This window comes from Oncorhynchus nerka, linkage group LG9a (assembly GCF_034236695.1).
Source record: "Oncorhynchus nerka isolate Pitt River linkage group LG9a, Oner_Uvic_2.0, whole genome shotgun sequence".
NCBI lineage: Eukaryota > Metazoa > Chordata > Actinopteri > Salmoniformes > Salmonidae > Oncorhynchus > Oncorhynchus nerka.
Window position 1 is genome coordinate 44,011,612 of NC_088404.1, and position 19,393 is coordinate 44,031,004.

The 19,393-nt window shown below is 40.0% G+C and overlaps 1 protein-coding gene across 4 annotated transcripts; it reads right to left on the reverse strand.

Annotated features, from left to right (window-relative positions):
• Window positions 1–2,776: 2,776 nt before the first annotated feature.
• LOC115134379 (casein kinase II subunit alpha'-like) lies at window positions 2,777–15,650 on the reverse strand. Of its 4 annotated transcripts, none has more exons than XM_029668276.2 (12): window positions 14,625–15,650; window positions 12,259–12,364; window positions 11,003–11,104; window positions 8,392–8,484; window positions 8,021–8,080; window positions 7,801–7,884; window positions 7,115–7,225; window positions 6,861–6,962; window positions 6,215–6,315; window positions 3,861–4,009; window positions 3,664–3,746; window positions 2,777–3,259 (listed from the first exon to the last, which is right to left on the reverse strand). In XM_029668276.2, the coding sequence occupies exons 1-11, from the start codon at window positions 14,726–14,728 to the stop codon at window positions 3,670–3,672; spliced, it is 1,089 nt and encodes a 362-aa protein (XP_029524136.1). In that variant the 5' UTR covers window positions 14,729–15,650; the 3' UTR covers window positions 2,777–3,259; window positions 3,664–3,669. The 4 variants fall into 4 exon arrangements, with proteins under 4 accessions (XP_029524136.1, XP_029524137.1, XP_029524138.1 ...); XM_029668277.2 differs by having other exon boundaries at window positions 8,392–8,442; window positions 14,625–15,649; XM_029668278.2 differs by lacking the exon at window positions 8,392–8,484 and having other exon boundaries at window positions 14,625–15,648.
• Between the last annotated feature and the right edge of the window lie 3,743 nt (window positions 15,651–19,393).

The window sequence follows — 19,393 nt, forward strand, 5'->3', positions numbered from 1 at the left end:
CTCCTCGTCTGTCGCATTGGGCTGATGTAATATTACGTGTTTGTTTGTTGTGTAAATGTAATCAAATAGATTACTGTCCATTGAAGTGTAGACTCTGAGTTACATGGTGGTAACAAAGACAGACCCAGTAGTTACAATGGAACACACATAGTACTTAGCACTTGCATACCTGTTTGTGGCAGACATCATTTCAAGCATTTGCCAGTTAATTCCAAATGGAGATACGTAATCAAAACATTACAGTAATTACTGGCTTGGAGGAAGTTCTACTTACTTAGTTCTTGTCTATCTCGTTCCACCCCATGCCACATCTTTTGGTATCTGCTGCTAGCTCCCGCCTCCGGTTATTTCGTGGACGCCCTGTTTTCCATTTTCCTTAAGGGTTCCAGGATAGAGCTGGAGGGAAGTTCAGGAACAAACATAATGATGGAAAAAAACATGATGAATTGTTTTGCAGTTGAGGTTCCATTGTTTAATTGAGTAAATTATTCCAAAAGACTCATAAGAATGATCCTCAGACAAATTAAAGGCAGAGAGACACAAAGAAAGGGGAAGAATAGGTAACAAGTAGACACACTTAAAATAATTTAAAAAACACTGGACACTAAAAACAACACTGGACACAATAGACCTAAAATAAGCCCTCCCATCAATTCCAAAAGATTCATATGGTTGTTAAATGACATGGAACATCTCATTCACACCCCTGTAAACACCAACTCCTGTTCTCCTGCTTGCCTAAAGCCATGCAGACCTGAACACAGCTGACCGGACATGGGCGCCTGCTGATCTGACAAGGCCCCTGTTAAAACTTTGATTTCCAGAGATGTTTTCTGAACATGAGGAGCAGAGGAGTCTGGTTGTAAGGACAGGAAGCTCGCTCTCAGGTTTCCTCTTAAGGAGAAAGTTGATATTTCAGCCACGCTACCCTGGAATTACTCACACGCATTTACAAAAACAAGATGTGATGCAGCTGCAAACTCTAAATCAAAAATAAGGCCTGATGGCATTGATAAACTTTTAGTGTCAAAAACTCCTATGATGTAGTTATACACTCGATACACAATCAATAACAATGCCCCTCAATAGTGGCTGTTTGGCTCCTGGGCTTCAGCACCATTTACAGTACTTATTTACAATTGGCCGGTTCCTTGGGTGGAGACATACTAATGGCCAATGGATCCCCTATATGGTACATGTCAATGTAGTTCATTACATACGCAAGCCTACCTGGGGGTGAGAGAGACAACTCACTGAAAAAGGTTCCAGGTTGATTTATGTACCCTGAACGTGATATCAGATCGTACTGTACTGGACACAACACACCTTTTCCGTCTCACCAAATGTTTACTCCTGTATTGATATCAAGGTAAAACAGTTAAGGAGCCAATTCGTATGTACAGGTACAATTTCAACACAAGGTGTGCTGGTGGTGTCTATAACTCTTATCAAGATTACACGACTATACCTATAGCCTACATGCATAAAGTTTGCTTCATCACTGCAGACGTGCGAAAGAATCAGGGACTCTGATAACTTCCACAAGTGATGTTTAATCAGGTCAATTCTATATACCGGTCAAATTTTTTTTTTTTAAACAGTATTTTGTTAGATGGGTACCACTTTACAGTCAGTTACTACTTATAAAGGGTATAAAATGGGTTTGTTAAGGAGTTAACTCATAGGTTTAAATTGTGTGCTGGTTGTTTTGGTGCTTGTGATACATCTGCCTCGTGCAAATATGTGATAAACCAATGTGTGCCATTGCTGAGCGCCGATAGGTGGACATTTTAGCAGAAGGGAAGTGTTGTGGAGAAACTGTGTCAGTTCCTGAGGTGATCAGAGAGCAACACTGTACCAGAGATACTGTATATAATGATGAGAGGGTCTTGTCCCTGCACAAACAACGGGAGTCGTTGTCTCAAAGGTGGGTGGTCTTCTTATAGCTCTACTCCCGCGTGGAGATTTTGACAGGAGTGAACCCTCTCACTTCGCCTTTTCCTCTGACTGTACGACACTATGTCACCTGACATCCCAGTAATTCCATTCACAAGGGCTCCTGTGCAACGGGCTGTACTCAGCTACTCACAGGAACCAGAACGCACTAAGGCATAGGGGTCAGGCGACACAACGCTTTCCGATACCACTGGCCTAATTACAGTAAAGGTCACAGCATGAATGCCTGTAAATGTGGGCAAAAACACACAGTGAGATGGATAAATATACCCAACAACACAACAATCAGAGATTGAAGTCTGTCCAAATATAACCAAGGGAAAAGGATCAAAACACAGATGAATAATAGGTCTTCATGCTGCGATGTGACACCCTCAGAGTGCCCTTCCTAGTAGTCACACTACAGTCCTGAGTGTGGTAGCAAGGTGTGAACCAGACACTCATTTGTCGGAGGTTTTCAGGTATCTCCTCTGGTTTCCTGAGGGCCGTCGTTCAACAGATAAGTGCACAAAGATTACACTGGTTAGCACTGATGGTTCACAATGGATGGTCTGTCAAAACATTTTGGCCATTTCTAGGTTGTGCACATCTTGATGCCAAGCCCATTAACGGTTGTGGTGGCAACTTCCTCAGCTATTGTCACATTTGTCACCTTCCTCAGCTATTAATGGCATTGATGACAACTGTTCTTTGACCACCAGATACAGGTAGTATTTGTAGTTCTGTCTGATGAATTACCCCTTTCAAATATACTGTAAGACCGTATGAATAACAATATGCTATGGTGAAATATGACCAATTCATGACACAAACACATTAATATAAAAAAAGTATTATTTTTATTCATATTATCATTCTACCTAAAGCAGAGAAAAGGTCCACCATAACACTTTGGTACTACAGTGTGTGGAGTCTGAGCATAGGCCTGCCAAGTGGCTGAACACTGAACAGACAGACTGACCAAGGAGGGGGCAGGCTCACGTTCCTTTTCATACTCCATGCTTAGTTAAACGAGGGAGGGGGGCCAAAGGGGGAGGGGGGTAATGACAGGGAAGGATCCTTTTTTATTGTCTTTGAACATTTTCTGTTTACCTCGTGATAAGAGAAGGGGGCAGAGAAGGACAGGGGCAGCAGTGAGACACCAAGCTCATTGGTCTGGCTGCTTGACATGTAACTGGGGCAAGTCAACCTCAGACTGACAAAGAGAAGGTGTGTGTCTGGTGTCGCTCTGATCCATTGTCACTGTACACTTGAAGAAGTTTCTGCCACAAAGGGCTAAAAAGTCGAGGTAACAAATGTTCTCCTGAAAGACAAAAAGGGAAGAGAAATTATACTGTTTATGCGCATTCATTTTATAGAATATTAAAGTGATTTTATTTTAAAAGTTTTAAATAGAAACTTTAACATAGAGCATTAGGCCCGACAAATGTGATTTACAGAACAACTGATTTGTTTTTGATTGTCATGATTCAATTCACCGTGATTGAACCGAATCCCAACCACTACAATGGCGAAGTGACTCATACGATTTGTCATAGGGAATCGTTGAAATAAATATATTAATGAGAATCAAATTAAAATCGCTGTAATTATTATTATTTATTTTTGGAAAAATTGGGCATCTGTTATACAGTAAATCAAATTTGTACGGCCTTATAACAATATAAAACAATGGAACAATTTAGAACAAGTGTTTCTCTTACTCACCTGCTTTCATCGAGCCGTAGTGGATCCACTGGACACCATATTGCCATCCGCATTAGAGAGAGACTGTTCCTTCAGCACAGGATCTGTGTAGGAGTCAACATGTTAAAGATCACGTCACCTTTCATCAATGCACAATAACTGACACTCCACTAACAGCAGAGGTAGTCAGCAGGCGTGGTTCAGGTTGAGCTACTCACAGAAGTAGGGGTGCTCCATGGCCTCTGTGGCCGTCAGTCTCTGCTGATGGTCATAGCGCAGCAGCTTATCCAGCAGGTCCAGAGCCTCAGGGCTAACCAGGTGCTGGTTCTCGGTCTGGACAAATTGCTCCCAGCGTTTCCGCGTCTGTCTGGGGGGGGGGGGCAGAGAGCCAGCTTTAATACCTCCAGTCACATACAGTGCCTTCAGAAAGTATTCACACCCCTTTTCGTTTTCCACATTTTGTGTTACAGCCCCAATTTAAAATGGATTGAATTTAGATTTTGTGTTACTGATCTACATACAATACCCCATATTGTCAAAGTGGAATTTGGTTTGTAGAACATTTTAGAAATTAATACAAAATGAAAAGCTGAAATGTCTTGAGTCAATAAGTATTCAACCCCTTGGTTATGGCAGGCCTAAATAAGTGTAGGAGTAAAGAAAGTGCTTAACAAATAGCATTATAAGTTGCATGGACTCATTCCGTGTTCAATAATAGTGGTTAACATGATTTTTGAATGACTGCCCCATCTCTGTACCCCACACATTAAATTATCTGTAAGGTCCCTCAATCGAGTAATACATTTCAAGCACAAATTTAACCACAAAGACCAGGGAGGTTTTTCAATGCCTCACAAAGGGCACCGATTGGTAGAAGTGTAAAAAAAAAACAGGGATTTCAATATGAAGCCAATGGTGATTTTAAAACAGTTACAGAGTTGAATGGTTGTGATATAAGAAAACTGGGAATGGATCAACAACATTGTAGTTACTCCACAATACTAACCTAAAGAGTAAAAAGAAGGAAGCCTGTGCATAATACAAATAAAATAATAAAATAACAATAATGAGGCTATATACAGGGGGAACCGGTACCGAGTCAATGTGCAGGTGTACAGGTTAGTCTAGGTCATTTGTACATGTAGGTAGGCTACGCATAGATAATAAAAAATATTAAACATTTAATTTTCTATTTAACTAGGCAAGTCAGTTAAGAACAAATTCTTATTTACAATGGCCAAATCTGGACGACGTGGGCCAATGGTGCACCGCCCTATGGGACTCCCAATCACAGCCGGTTGTGATACAGCCTGGAATGAAACCAGGGTGTCTGTAGTGACGCCTCAAGCACTGAGATGCAGTGCCTTAGACCGCTGCACCACTCGGGAGCCCCTAAACAAACAGTGAGTAGCGGTATTGCGTCAATGAAAATCCTCAATGCATCCTGTTTGTCATTCATCCTGTTTGTCATGCATCCTGTTTGCAACAAGGCACTTAATTAATACTGCAAAAAATGTGCCGAAGACATTAACTTTTTGTCCTGAATACAAAGTGATATGTTTGGGGCAAATCCAACACAACTTATTCCACTCTTCATATTTTCAACCACGGTGGTGGCTGCATCGTGTTACGGGTATGCTTGTTATCGGCAAGGACAAGTTTTTTTTTTTTTGATAAAAATAAACGGAATACAGCTTTAAGCACAGGAAAAATCCTAGAGGAAAACATGGTTCAGACGCTGGGATACCAATTCACCTTTCAACAGGACAATAACCTAACACACAAGGCCAAATTTACACTGAAATTGCTTACCAAGACGACATTGACTGTTCCTGAGTAGTCTAGTTACAGTTTTGCCTTAAATCGGCTTGAAGATCTATGGCAAGACTTGGAAATGGCTGTCTAGCAATGATCAACAATCAACTTGACAGAGTTTAAATATTTTTTTAAAGAAAAGGGCAAATATTGTACAATTTAGGTGTGCAAAGCTCTTAAGAGACTTACCCAGAAAGACTCACAGGTATAATCACCGCCAAAGCTGCTTCTACAAAGTATTGACTCAGGAGTGTAAATACTTATGTAAGAGAGATATCTGTATTTCATTTTCAATACATTTGCAAACATTTCAAGAAACATGTTTTCACTTTGTCATTATGGGGTATTGTGTGTAAATGGGTGAGATTTTTATTTTATTGTATTCATTTTGAATTCAGGCTGTAACACAACAAAATGTGGAATAAGTCAAGGGGTATGAATACTTTCTGAAGGCACTGTACAACATTATCATCACCTGGGAAATTATGTTTCCTTTTCTGGAACTAGTGGGCCACTGTCTGGCAGCTATTAAAGATTGTGTCATGCATAAGAACAGCCCTTAGCTGTGGTATATTGGCCATATACCACATCTCCTTGTGCCTTATTGCTTAAATATATCACTAATAGAATCAATCTTGTAGTGGAGCATGTTGAAATAATTGATATCCTACAACTAATTCAAATGCTTCCTCATTACCAGGTAAATACCAGTAACCCTTATTTCCATGTCTCAACAGCACTCCCTTTTGGTACTCACTGGCCAAGAAGGTCCTTGAAGCGTGGGTCCAGTTCAATGTGGTATTTGCGCAGGTAACCAAAAAGTTCATCTGTCCCCAGGACTTTGGCAATTCGGACTAGCTGAAATGATAACAGTGACAATTTCACACAAGTGTTTGGGTTTGTCTTAGGGAATATTTTTCCATGCACAAGCTAATTTGGTTAGTACATGTTATCATCAGGTAGTGAATGTGTTATCTACTCTAATAGATTGTAGCAGTCAGTTTTTCCCCTAGGATTCTTTTACAGAGCGGTGTCAAAGTTAGTTTCCTGCAATTCTACACGTTGTCGTGGGGATGAGAGAAAATGTATCAATGGGGGCCCAATGCCTGTCTAGTTGTTATATCTGGTTTTAAGTTTACACAGAAACGGTTTACCATCCCGAAAAGTATTTTCTAAAAATGAGAAATAAAATAAAAAATTGGAGTGGCGGCAACGATTTAACAGTAGTAGCCCGCCGTTGCTAAATAAATATAGGGGAAACACTGAGTCAGTGTTGGTTGAGGTTGAGATTACACAAGTTAGTAGTAACATTGGGTTGAATAAGTTGGGTTGTAGTGAGACTAAAGTTTGGTGGTGACAATAGAAGGGGAACGTCTGTTGAGTGGTTATAGTTAGTGGGATACCTGGTCATAATTGTCCTGGCCATGGAAGAAGGGCTCTTTCTGAAAGATCATACTGGCAAGCATGCAGCCAAGACTCCACATGTCCAAACTGTAGTCGTACATCTGACAGGAAATCACAGAATGCATCAGTTACTGCCATACATCAATACACATACAGTTACCAATAACAATGAAAATCGGTACACAATAACATGGCAAATGTATAGAAATACCAATTGTGTCTGTGTGTTTGCTTGCATGTGCTGGGGATTTACCTGGTAATCCACCAGTAACTCAGGTCCCTTAAAGTAGCGAGATGCTACTCTGACGTTGTATTCCTGTGCAGGATGGTAGAACTCTGCAAGGCCCCAGTCTATTAGACGTAGCTGCAGCACAAATACAAACCGCGCCGCGTCACAATACAATGTAAACCGTGCCGCGTACAATGTAAACCGTGCCGCGTCACAATGTAAACCGCGCCGCGTCACAATGTAAACCGCGCCGCGTACAATGTAAACCGCGCCGCGTACAATGTAAACCGCGCCGCGTACAATGTAAACCGCGCCGCGTCACAATGTAAACCGCGCCGCGTCACAATGTAAACCGCGCCGCGTCACAATGTAAACCGCGCCGCGTCACAATGTAAACCGCGCCGCGTCACAATGTAAACCGTGGCGCGTCACAATACAAACCGCGCGAGGGAAATTGCTACTGGAAAAAGTCTAATTTTTTGCAGTCCTGTATGTGTCCTTATGCAATCTGATGCCATAAGAATATTCTATTTGATGAAGACTAAAAGAGTTCAAACACCCATTATAATGGTGGAGAAATAGTCACTTTAGACAAATCTCTGACACATTTCTGTAAGCGTTGTAGACTTTTCAAACAGAGAATAACATCCAACTCCTAGAGCTTTCTGAGGACCCAACATCTCATAAGAAAGGTGAAGAGCTCCCCCTACCTTCCTCATCTGGTGGTCAATCATCACATTGTGGGGCTTGACATCACGGTGCATTATCCCCATACTGTGGCAGTAGTCCAGAGCCTGAGAGCACAAATACCCACATCATGTCAGAGACAGAGACATCTTGGCTAGACACCACAAACTAACCCCACAGTTAGGAAGGTGTGAAGGTGGGACTAGGATGTGAAAACACACAGGGTCAAACTGTAAGGCTCACCTTAAGTAGTTCATACATGTAAAAACGGATATCAAAATCTGTTAACTTCTGGTAGAGCTCCTGGGCAGAGAAGAAAATCAAGTTTTAAATTTAATTTGCAGAAAGAAAGTATGTGATGCATGCATCCATGATGAAACAAACACAATTTACCTAAACACTTTCAACCAACCAAAAAAAAGACAGACAAACAGGACAGACATATTGAGTGGAAAATTCTCTGCACAATGCAATAAGTCATTGCTACCAACATGGTATCTGAAACGGTATAGCCTAATAGGCTATTAAAAAAGCATTATGGGTAAAATGATCAAGATTCCCACTCATTACACCATCCCATACCAGTGAAACCCCATGCCTAGAGATGATTCTACCTTAAAATCTGTGTTATTGATGCATTCAAAGACAAGCGCAGGCGTTCGGGACTGTAGAGAGGTTTGAGAGAGAGGACAAATAGAGGAAAAAATCTGAGAAAGGTGGAAATATTCAAATCACATTAATTGATAAAGCAAACATTAAAAATGACATTATGCTATGAGCCATATAGAGTTGAAGTCGGAAGTTTACATACACCTTAGCCAAATACATTTAAACATAGTTTTTCACAATTACTGACATTCAATCCTAGTAAAAATTCCCTGTCTTAGGTCAGTTAGTATCACCACTTTATTTTAAGAATGTGAAATGTCAGAATAAAAGTAGAGTGATTTATTTCAGCTTTTATTTATTTCATCACATTCAGAGTGGGTCAGAAGTTAACATACACTCAACTAGTATTTGGTAGCATTGCCTTTCAATTGTTTAACTTGGGTCAAACGTTTTGGGTAGCCTTCCACAAGCTTCCCACAATAAGTTGGGTGAATTTTGGCCCATTCCTCCTGACAGAGCTGGTGTAACTGAGTCAGGTTTGTAGGCCTCCTTGCTCACACACGCTTTTTCAGTTCTGCCCACTAATTTTCTATAGGATTGAAGTCAGGGCTTTGTGAAGGCCACTCCAATACCTCGACTTTGTTGTCCTTAAGCCATTTTGCCACAACTTTGGAAGTATGCTTGAAGTCATTTTCCATTTGGAAGACCCATTTGCGACCAAGCTTTAACATCTTGAGATGTTGCTTCAATATATCCATATAATTTTCCTTGCTCATGAAGCCATCTATTTTGTGAAGTGCACCAGTCCCTCTTGCAACAAAGCACCCACACAACATGATGCTGCCACCCCTGTGCTTCACAGTTGGGATGGTGTTCTTCGGATTGCAAGCATCCCCCTTTTTCCTCCAAACACAATGATGGTCATTATGGCCAAACAGTTATATTTTTGTTTCATCAGACCAGAAGACATTTCTCCAAAAAGTACGATCTTTGTCCCCATGTGCAGTTGCAAACCGTAGTCTGGAATTTTTATGGTGGCTTTGGAGCAGTGGCCTCTTCCTTGCTGAGCAGCCTTTCAGGTTATGTCGATATAGGACCCGTTTTACTGTGGATATAGATACTTTTGTACCTGTTTCCTCCAGCATCTTCACAAGGTCCTTTGCTGTGGTTCTGGGATTGATTTGCACTTTTCGCACCAAAGTATGCTCCTCTCTAGGAGACAGAACTCTCCTCCTTCCTGAGCGGTATGACGGCTGCATGGTCCTATGGTGTTTATACTTGTGTACTATTGTTTGTACAGATGAATGTGGTACCTTCAGGTGTTTGGAAATTGCTCCCAAGGATGAACCAAACATGTGAAGGTCTACAATATTTTCTGAGGTCTTGGCTGATTTCTGTTGATTTTCCCATGATGTCAAGCAAAAAGGCACTGAGTTTGAAGGTCGGCCTTGAAATACATCCACAGTTACACATCCAATTGGCTATAATTATGTAAATTAGCCTATCAGAAGCTTCTAATGCCATGACATCATTTTCTGGAATTTTCAAAGCTGTTTAATAAAGGTAGTCAACTTAGTGTATGTAAACTTCTGACCCACTGGAATTGTGATACAGTGAATTATAAGTGAAATAATCTGTCTGTAAACAATTGTTGGAAAAATGACATGTGTCATGCACAAAGTAGATGTCCTAACCGACTTACCAAAACTATAGATATTTCTTGTTAACAATGTGGAGTGGTTGAAAAATGAGTTTTAATGACTCCAACCTAAGTGTGTGTAAACTTCCGACATAAAATGTATACTGCGAGGGAAAGGTAGAGCAACAAGTGGCTTAAGACCCACCACACAGCAGAAGCACATCAACATAGATAAAACATAAAATAATATAATAGCAATCACATCCCAATTTGGTCCCGGTTGCAATTGCAATCATTTTGTAATTAAATATAAGCCATGTCAATGTTAGCCTCAGTCATTTCCATTATCATAATTCCCATTTCTGTTATTGTAGGCAGCAGCATAGGGAATAGGTGACGAAGAATTGCATGTAAGCAATTATTTGAGGAGGTAATGTTATCGGTTGGGCATCTTCCTTGCATCCATAAACATTATTCTCAAAATAACCCTGACAAAATGTAAAAAAGACTGAGTCCCGTATCCCCACGTACAGTTAATATCAAGGCTGCCATGCAAGAACCAGATCATCTACCTGCTTTCAGATCGTCTGTCAGTTAATTAGCTTAACACTTCATCTCTGAGTAAGATGACTAGTTTGCAGAACTTTCAAACAGTTTAAAGTGAACATCACTAAAAGAATATCAAACGCATTCACAATAGGTAAGGTATAATGTGCTGATATTAGAAAGGACGTCAACTGTAACTGTAAAAATGTTGATAAGGTGTGGTCTTTCCCCTTCATTAGCCAAACCTTCATTTTGTGAGGATAACATTTGCTATCTTTGCAAGCATAACAGGTATACTGACAACACCGAAGCTTCAATTCAACAGCCATTATATGTATAGGAACACTGACAAAATTGGTTTACAATGTAAACAAATCTGATCTCAGGTGACTAAGAACTAGAAGCTAGAAGAAAGTAGAGCTGTAACATACCACAGGGTCTTTCACTGTGTCCACCAATCGGATGATGTTGGCTCCACCTCGCAAATTCTCCAGGATCTTGATTTCACGCTTGATTTTCTTCTTCTTGACAGGCTAATTAGGGTGATGATAACAGAGACATCCAATTAAACCAGGAAGTAGCCTAAACATTTGATTGTGCAGGATGTGATCTCATTAACAACAGTGGTAATAGTGAAAGCATCAGCAAGAGGTCCACTTTTCCTCCCTCTACTTTTCCTCCCATGTCACCATATTTCCCTCTGTTATCCTGTCTGATTATTAATTGGACAATGTGATGTGGTACAGGGGGGTCCATAATTATTGGCAGCCTTGAAAAAGATGAGCAAAAAAAAAAGATTGTATAAAATAAATTAGACAAATACTGAGCTACATTGTATGCTCAAAAAAAATCTTAAATGATTTATACTAATGTAATTGCTCAGAGAAATAGATGTTGTTAAACAAGTAATAATAAAAAAACATCTAAAGATAGGAGTCAAAATGATTGGCAATCTGATAAAACATTTTAGAAAAAGGCTTAGGGTCTTTATCCTCTCAAGAGGAGAATGCTATCTGAAAACAGGGGTGCTAATAATTGAGCCCTATCTTTATTTAGATTTTTTTTTATTACTGGTTAAACTGTCTTTCTCTGAGCAACTGTATTCTTTTTTATTTTTTAAGAACCGCACTTTACTTCCCTCTGCCAAGCTTCCGCACCAAGTGGTAGTCTTTCTTCCTGGTTACTAGAGGGAAGCTATATTGTATGCTAAAATAAAAAGGGAAATTATATACTTTTATACTAATACAGAGAAAGACATTTTAACAAGTAATATTTTTTTTAAATCAACAAAAAAAAGATAGGACTCAAAATTATTGGCACCAGTTTTTAATACTGTAGCACTCTTTTTGTGAGGATAATGAGACAGCCTTTTTCTAAAATGTTTTATGGGATTGCCAATAATTTTGACCTCCATCTTATTTAGATGTTTTTTTATTACTTGTTAAACTAAATTATATATATATATATATATATATATATCTGAGCAATTGTATTAGTATACAATAATTTCCCAATTTTTTTTGAGCATACAATAATGCTCAGTATTTGTATTATACAGTATTTTTTATCATCTTTATCAGGCGTGCAAATCATTTTGGACTCCACTGTACATGTTTAAATAAAACAGACCACTCTTTCATCGCTGCTGGAGCATTCAGAAGAGCAAAGCAGGCCTTCAGCAACTTACCTTGAGGATCTTGACAACCACCTTCTCATTGTTGTTGATGGCCTCAAAGACCTCACTGTACTTCCCTCTGCCGAGCTTCCGCACCAACTGGTAGTCTTCCTGGTTACTAGAGGGAAGACGGAAAAGAGATTAGTCAGCACATATCAAAGCTGCAGGCTACGATTAAATCTAGACTTGGTTTCCTCTATCGTAATCGCTCCTCTTTCACCCCAGCTGCCAAACTAACCCTCATTCAGATGACCATCCTACCCATGCTAGATTATGGAGACTTCATTCATAGATCGGCAGGTAAGGGTGCTCTCGAGTGGCTAGATGTTCTTTACCATTCGGCAATCAGATTTGCCACCAATGCACCTTATAGAACACATTACTACAGTCTATACTCCTCTGTAAACTGGTAATCTCTGCATACCCATCGCAAGACCCACTGGTTGATGCTTATTTCTAAAACTCTCATAAGCCTCACTCCCCCCTATCTGAGATACTTACTGCAGCCTTCATCCTCCACATACAACACCCATTCTGCCAGTCACATTCTGTTAAAGGTCCCCAATGCACACAGATCCCTGGGTCGCTCCTCTTTTCAGTTCGCTGCAGCTAGCAACTGGAACGAACTGCAAAAGCAGTCCAGTTTGAGGGTTTATCTCCATCTCTTCATTCAAAAGACTCAATCATGGACACTCTAGGTCCAAATCTAGGTCCAAAAGACTTCTCAACAGCTTCTACCCCCAAGCCATAACATTACTGAACAGCTAATCAAATGGCTACCCAGGTGATTTGCATTGCTCCCCCCCCCCCCTCTTTTACACTGCTGCTACTCTCTGTTATTATCTATGCATTGTCACTTTAAGTCTACCTACATGTACATATTACCTCAACTAACCGTTGCCCCCGCACATAGACTCACTGTGCCGGTACTCCCTGTATATAGCCTCACTACTGTTACTTTACTGCTGCTCTAATTATTTGTTACTTTTATTCTTATTTTTCACTAAACACTTATTTTTCTCAAAACTGCATTGTTGGTTAAGGGCTTGTAAGTAGGCATTTCACTGTAAGGTCTACTACAACTGTTGTTGTCATGTGTTGCTGCCATGCTGTTGTTGTTATCTTAGGTCTCTCTTTATGTAGTGTTGTGGTGTCTATCTTGCCGTGATATATTTTTATTTATTTTTTAATCCCCGCCCCTGTCCCCGCAGGAGGCCTTTACCTTCTGGTAGACCATCGTTGTAAATAAAAATGTGTTCTTAACTGACTTTCCTAGTTAAATAATGGTTAAATAAAAATACATTTAAAAAAAAATTAAATGAGAAAACAGATTAGTCAACATTTTATTCCACATCCTTCCTTCCCATCACAACACTCAAGGTATAGAATAGGCCTCTATGGAAAGAAGTTGAATCTTTTAGAAACAAGACTCATTTTCCCAGTCAATGAAAGCGAGAGTGACATTTCAACCACAGAGAGGGGACATTCCGAGTATCCATCTTTTTGAGGGCCCTTGATTATACTAATGAATAAGTCCAGTGGTGCTGGGACAACCCTATTTTGTGCATCGAACTGAATATATTAAACTAGTGGTCTAATGGAAACAGATTCAATTCAAGGTCTAGTCAATCTTCAATAAAGTGCTGCAACTGTACAGACATTTAATGAAGTAATTAAAAGGTTGTGTCTCATTAACAGCTTGTGTAAATGTAACCAAATTAGCTAGATATGAAAGAAAAATCTATATATGCCACTTAAAGGAATGATAATGTGATCTGGCTATGTAAAGTTGTATGAAATGTGGGAAACTATGTATCTACTGTTGTACGATTCACAAGCATAATTTGGTGCTGCCTCGGCGTCAGCTGCCAGCAAGGCCTCCTCGATCTCACAGATTGATGATTTTCCCATCCCACACCAATCTGAATGTGCTTGTCGCAGACTCACTTACTCAAGCCATGAACGTTCCCAACAAAACCTTGTTAAACCAAGCTAAATCTCCAAAATACATTATTTTCCAAATATAGTCTTCAAAGTACGTTCGTATTATGTATTAATTATGATAGCTAGCTATCTAGTCTGATATTGCACCCGCCCACACAGAACCAATGCAATGGGACAATATATGGCCACAGATTCGAACATAATGATAATCCATGGTAGTAGTAGAATATCCTGTTGTGGTAGCTACCTGTACATCGTGTTGAGTGGATAGCAAATATGAATAGCCTGCAGCAATAAACTATGAAGGACATAAAACAAAAACAGAAAACATATATGGAGATCATATATTTGATAAAGCATTTGGCAATAAAATACTAAATAATGCATTATGACGTTTAGAAATTCCAGCCAGGCAAAAAAATAAAACACTTTACCTCCAGTTAGGCACGTGGGTTTCGTAGTCCCAATATTCCCTGCTCTTCAACGTGTTGACATCCGCATACACCCGAGATTTACTGCCGGCCGCCGGGCCGGGCATGGCGAGCACCGGAGCCCGGTCTGTTTTGAGGATTCGATTGCCACAGAGCTCGTTTGCTACTTGGAAAGGGAACACAGATCACCGTTCTCTTGTCGGAGCCTCGCTTTGTCCGAGTAAGGTGGTTCCTATTTTATTATATTTCCCCCCGCGAGAGATGACCACAGTGCGCTGCGCACCGAGGTTGATGATGGATAAAGGGAGACGAGGGCCGTCAGATACTGCTAGTGTTAAGACGTCTGGGAGGAGAATGAAAATGGAGTGTTGAGGTAGAAAGCCAAATTCAAGAACTGCCACTATTTACATAAAATAAAAGGCAAACATTTTTATTAAAAGTGACCAAAACACTGACCGAGATGCCAGGCATGGCGGGTTTAGGGATCAAATGATTGTGGTTTAAACCCCCAACCCCCTTGTGGGCCTTAAATCCCGAATCCGAAACTGGGTTCCTACCAGAGTACACTCTTCTTGTTATGGCCCTCCCAATGCAACAATCTTCCAGCGGTTTGGATGGGGAGGAATTGAACGGAAAAGTCCAATAGAGAAGTTGGGTTTTACAGCTCACCCCTAACTATGGGGTATTGACTAGTCGCTACAGCCGGTTGGAGATGGGTGGAGTATAAATACATTTTGTTAGCTACTATGCTAACTCAGTCAGAATCGCGCCACCGTTGAGCGCGGTGCAATGCACCCACGTGGGCCCGTGGCATATGCAATCGGAGTGAAGACCACCTAAAAATTCGCTTGAAAAACCTGTTGGAGTTCGGGTTTTTGGGGCTTTCTTGTAGACCCCCCGCCCCCGGTCCTTATTCCGAACCGCAAGAAACCGGATTGCGATAGAAAGTGCACCCGGAAACGAATATAATCTGGATAAACCAAATATAATTTTGAAGAGATGGGAAACTCCATTGGAATCGTATTACCGGCCATTGTGTACGTCGCCAATCACCCGGTGTATTATGGGTTGTTCTGGAACAAGGAGAGTTCTCCTTCAACGAATGAATGGGAGTCAATTGGGCGCTAGTGAACAATAAGTGTAATATGTTGTTGTTTTAGGTCTCTCTTTATGTAATGTTGTCTCTCGTCGTGATGTGTGTTTTGTCCTATATTTATATAGGAGGCCTTTTGGTAGGCCATCATTGTAAATAAGATTTTTTTATTCACTGATTTGCCTAGTTAAATAAAGGTTCAAATAAAACATTGCAAATATTTTCCGAGATGTGAGATAATTAATTTGTTCTCTGTAATATCGTGTGGCTGTGGAATCGTGACATTACATGCTTTCGAGGGAAATAGGCATGTTTCTCAATTTATGCCGCGTCCACATGCTAATCGGCACTAAAAAAACTATATTACTCGGACATGCGAACGCTTGGTAGTTATACTCGTGCCTCGTTAAACGAATAAGCAAGTAGAAAATGTTCGATTTTCCTAATTCCGACTCGGGGTGCGTTCGTAAATTCACTCTGGTTTATCTACTACGATTTCAATGCGCACTCGTCTGTTGCCAGAGCGCAGAATAACTGATTCATTTACGAATGCACAACACCAGTTAAATATGACCAGTGTCATTAAATGGCAACACGTAATTAAATTGTTGCCAACAGCACTTTAGCAGTCACCAACTCCATAGATAACATGAAAACATCCTAACCAGCTTTGCTTGGGCAAGTAAAATGGTCAGTGAGGTGTTCTCTCATTTGTGTATGGAAGTTGCTAGCCAACTTTAGCCAGTTATTTATTTATTTTATATATTTTTTTATATTTGTAATTGATTTTTATTAACAACAAATCAATACATAAAGCACATGAGGGAACACAAGCATACATAGATTACAAACAATGGACAATCGAGCTAGGGGGTAACTTTAGCCAGTTATCTTGGGTGCTTGACTGCCGTTGTGAGGTCAGAATGCTAAAATCAAACCTACTCATTGGCCAGAGCGTCCGGTGTGCGCTCCGAGAGCGAAACGGACAATCTGACAATGCTCTGAATTTACGACCCCCCCCCGATTTTGAGAATGAATAATTATTTTAGCAAAGGCGTGACGCAGCATGACAACGTGAATCCGATTTGACAACAGTCTGCTGGGTGGGGCGTTATACGTTCCTCCATTCTTTTCGCAATGGGATTTCTATCTCCTCTTTTCTCTAATATCTCTGGATAAATTTGTGGAACGGCCACGTGGCTCCAGGTTTAGAAAAGGCTGCAGTGCCGTCTAGTGTGTCAATGCATTGCACATAATTACTCCCATCATTGATCATTGACAATTTCATGATATCAAAACATTAACATTTGTCTAGAGACTAGGAAGATATACTTATTCATAAATAATGGGAAATGTAATTTAGTTGCTATAAATATTGCCTTGTTTTTAAAGAAAAATACTATAAAAAAGTGACTATGTTTGTGCAGGAACATGATCATAATGATTATGAAGATTTTAAGTGGTAACAATTTTGTCCTTGTATTTAGACCTATCAAACACATTATCTAGCTGTATATGTATGACAGTCCAATACATATATTTCTTAGAGCTCTATGTATGCCACGCCACAATGGGCAGTGCTAGGAATATTGCACTGGGACTTTAGTGTACTTCAGTGACTGGGACAGGTTTTACATGGAGAATTAGCCTCTCATTTTATTGTGTGTCCACCGGGGTTCTGTGTAGCTTAGTTATGCTAATATATTTGACCCCAGTGTATTGCAGTTAATTTCGAATTTGACTTAATTAGTCAAATATCTTTGAGTAGTATACAAGAAAAAAACAGTCCCAGACAGTTCGCAATAGCACATATCAGAGGTGGGCATCGTTTACTACCTAAATTATCGGGATCATCTGATTACCACCAGTGTTTGGAATACATTGAGCTCGTTAAAAAAACACCATGGGACGACTTTTCACACGGGGGTGTATTTGTCAAAGGTCCGCCGTGGGCCTGTGTAAACTATGTGATTATATTGGAGACAGGTTTATAGCAGTGAATGTCATCTATTAATTTACTGTTTTAGTATTTCTAATTATAAACCATATAACAGACAGGGAAACGAATGGTCCCCATTTTATTATGAACATTCCCATTTTTTTGCTAATTTGTTAAGATTTTCTTGTGATCTAAACAACACTACTTATTTTACTCAAATAGAGGTTGAAATAAATGGTGTTTCTTTGAAAAGATGGGCCTGGCTGACATGAAAAATACATTAAGGGGAAAGTATCCACAGACACAGAGGCTGTATAATTATTGTGCAATTTATATCTATCGGCTTCATGTCGTTTTTTTCATTCATTATTTTGGCATTAGTGCATAAACCTGAACTTTAGGGCCTAACCTCAACATTAGGGCCTAACAAATAGCCTACATGCAAATTGCCAAATGCTTTTGGGGACAGGCAGAAAAAGTTAACGTTGATCCACAGAGGGGAAAAAGGAAAATGTCGGAGTTTAATTCAATAAGAGAAAATCTTCTAAATGAAGAGTTGCAAATGAAGGGAGGGCCAGAAAAGTAATGTTTGGCAAAGATTTGGTGAAGTGGTTAAAGTAGACCCAGTGGCATGCATGCCAAGGGAAGCCAGTGGATGTTCTACAGTGCTACTTGCAAAATATTCTGTGGACAGATTAATCTAAATTTCAGTTGTTTGGAAGGAACACACAACACTATGTGTGGAGAAAAAAAAGGCACAGCCCACCAACATCAAAACCTCATCCAACTGTAAAGTATAGTGGAGGGAGCATCATGGTTTGGGTCTGCTTTGCTGCCTCAGGGCCTGTACAGCTTGCTATCTTCGACAGAAAAATGAATTCCCAAGTTTATCAAGACATTTTGCAGGAGAATGTAAGGCGATCAGGCGGCCAATTGAAGCTCAAAAGAAGCCGGGTGATGCAACAGGGCAACGACCCAAAACACAGAAGTAAATCAACAACAAAATGGCTTCAAGAGAAGGAAATATGACTTCTGGAGAGGCCCAGTCAGAGTTCGGACCTCAACCCGATTTGAGAGCGGTTCACACCAGACATCCCAAAAATATTGCTGAACTGAAACAGTTTTGTAAAGCGGAATGGTCCAAAATTCCTCCTGACCGTTGTTCAGGTCTGATCGGCAACTACAGAAAATGTTTGGTTATTGCTTCCAAAGGAGGGTCAACCAGTTATAAAATCCAAGGGTTTACATACTTTCCCACCCTGCACTGTGAATGTTGACATAGTGTGTTAAATAAATACATTAAAATGTATAATTGTTTGTGTTATTAATTTAAGCAGCCTGTGTTTGTCTACTGTTGTGGTGGTGTAGGATAATATCCAATTTATGCAGAAATCCAGGTAATAGGCCTATGGTACATCAAGGGAACGTTAGCCTACTGTTCAGATGAGTTACAGTGGCTTGTGAAAGTATTCACCCCCTTAGGCATTTTTCCCATTTTGTTGCCTTTACAACCTGGAATTAAAATTGATTTATTGGGGGTTTGTATCATTTGATTTACACAACATGCCTACCACTTTAAAGATGCTAAATAATTTTTATTGTGAAACAAACAAGATATAAGACAACAAAAAAACAGAAAACTTGAGCGTGCATAACTATTCACGCCCTCCCCTAAGTCAATACTTTGTTACAGCTGCAAGTCTCTCTTTTTGGCCATCGTTTTCCTTGATGACCAAAAAG

Excerpts from the sequence above, each read along its gene's own strand:
- LOC115134379 (XM_029668276.2), bottom strand. The coding sequence starts at position 14,728 with ATGCCCGGCCCGGCGGCCGGCAGTAAATCTCGGGTGTATGCGGATGTC. Across the intron at positions 11,105-12,258 it reads TGGTTGTCAAGATCCTCAAG|CCTGTCAAGAAGAAGAAAAT; the intron begins GTAAGTTGCTGA and ends CACCCTAATTAG. Across the intron at positions 6,963-7,114 it reads AGTTACTGGTGGATTACCAG|ATGTACGACTACAGTTTGGA; the intron begins GTAAATCCCCAG and ends ATTTCCTGTCAG.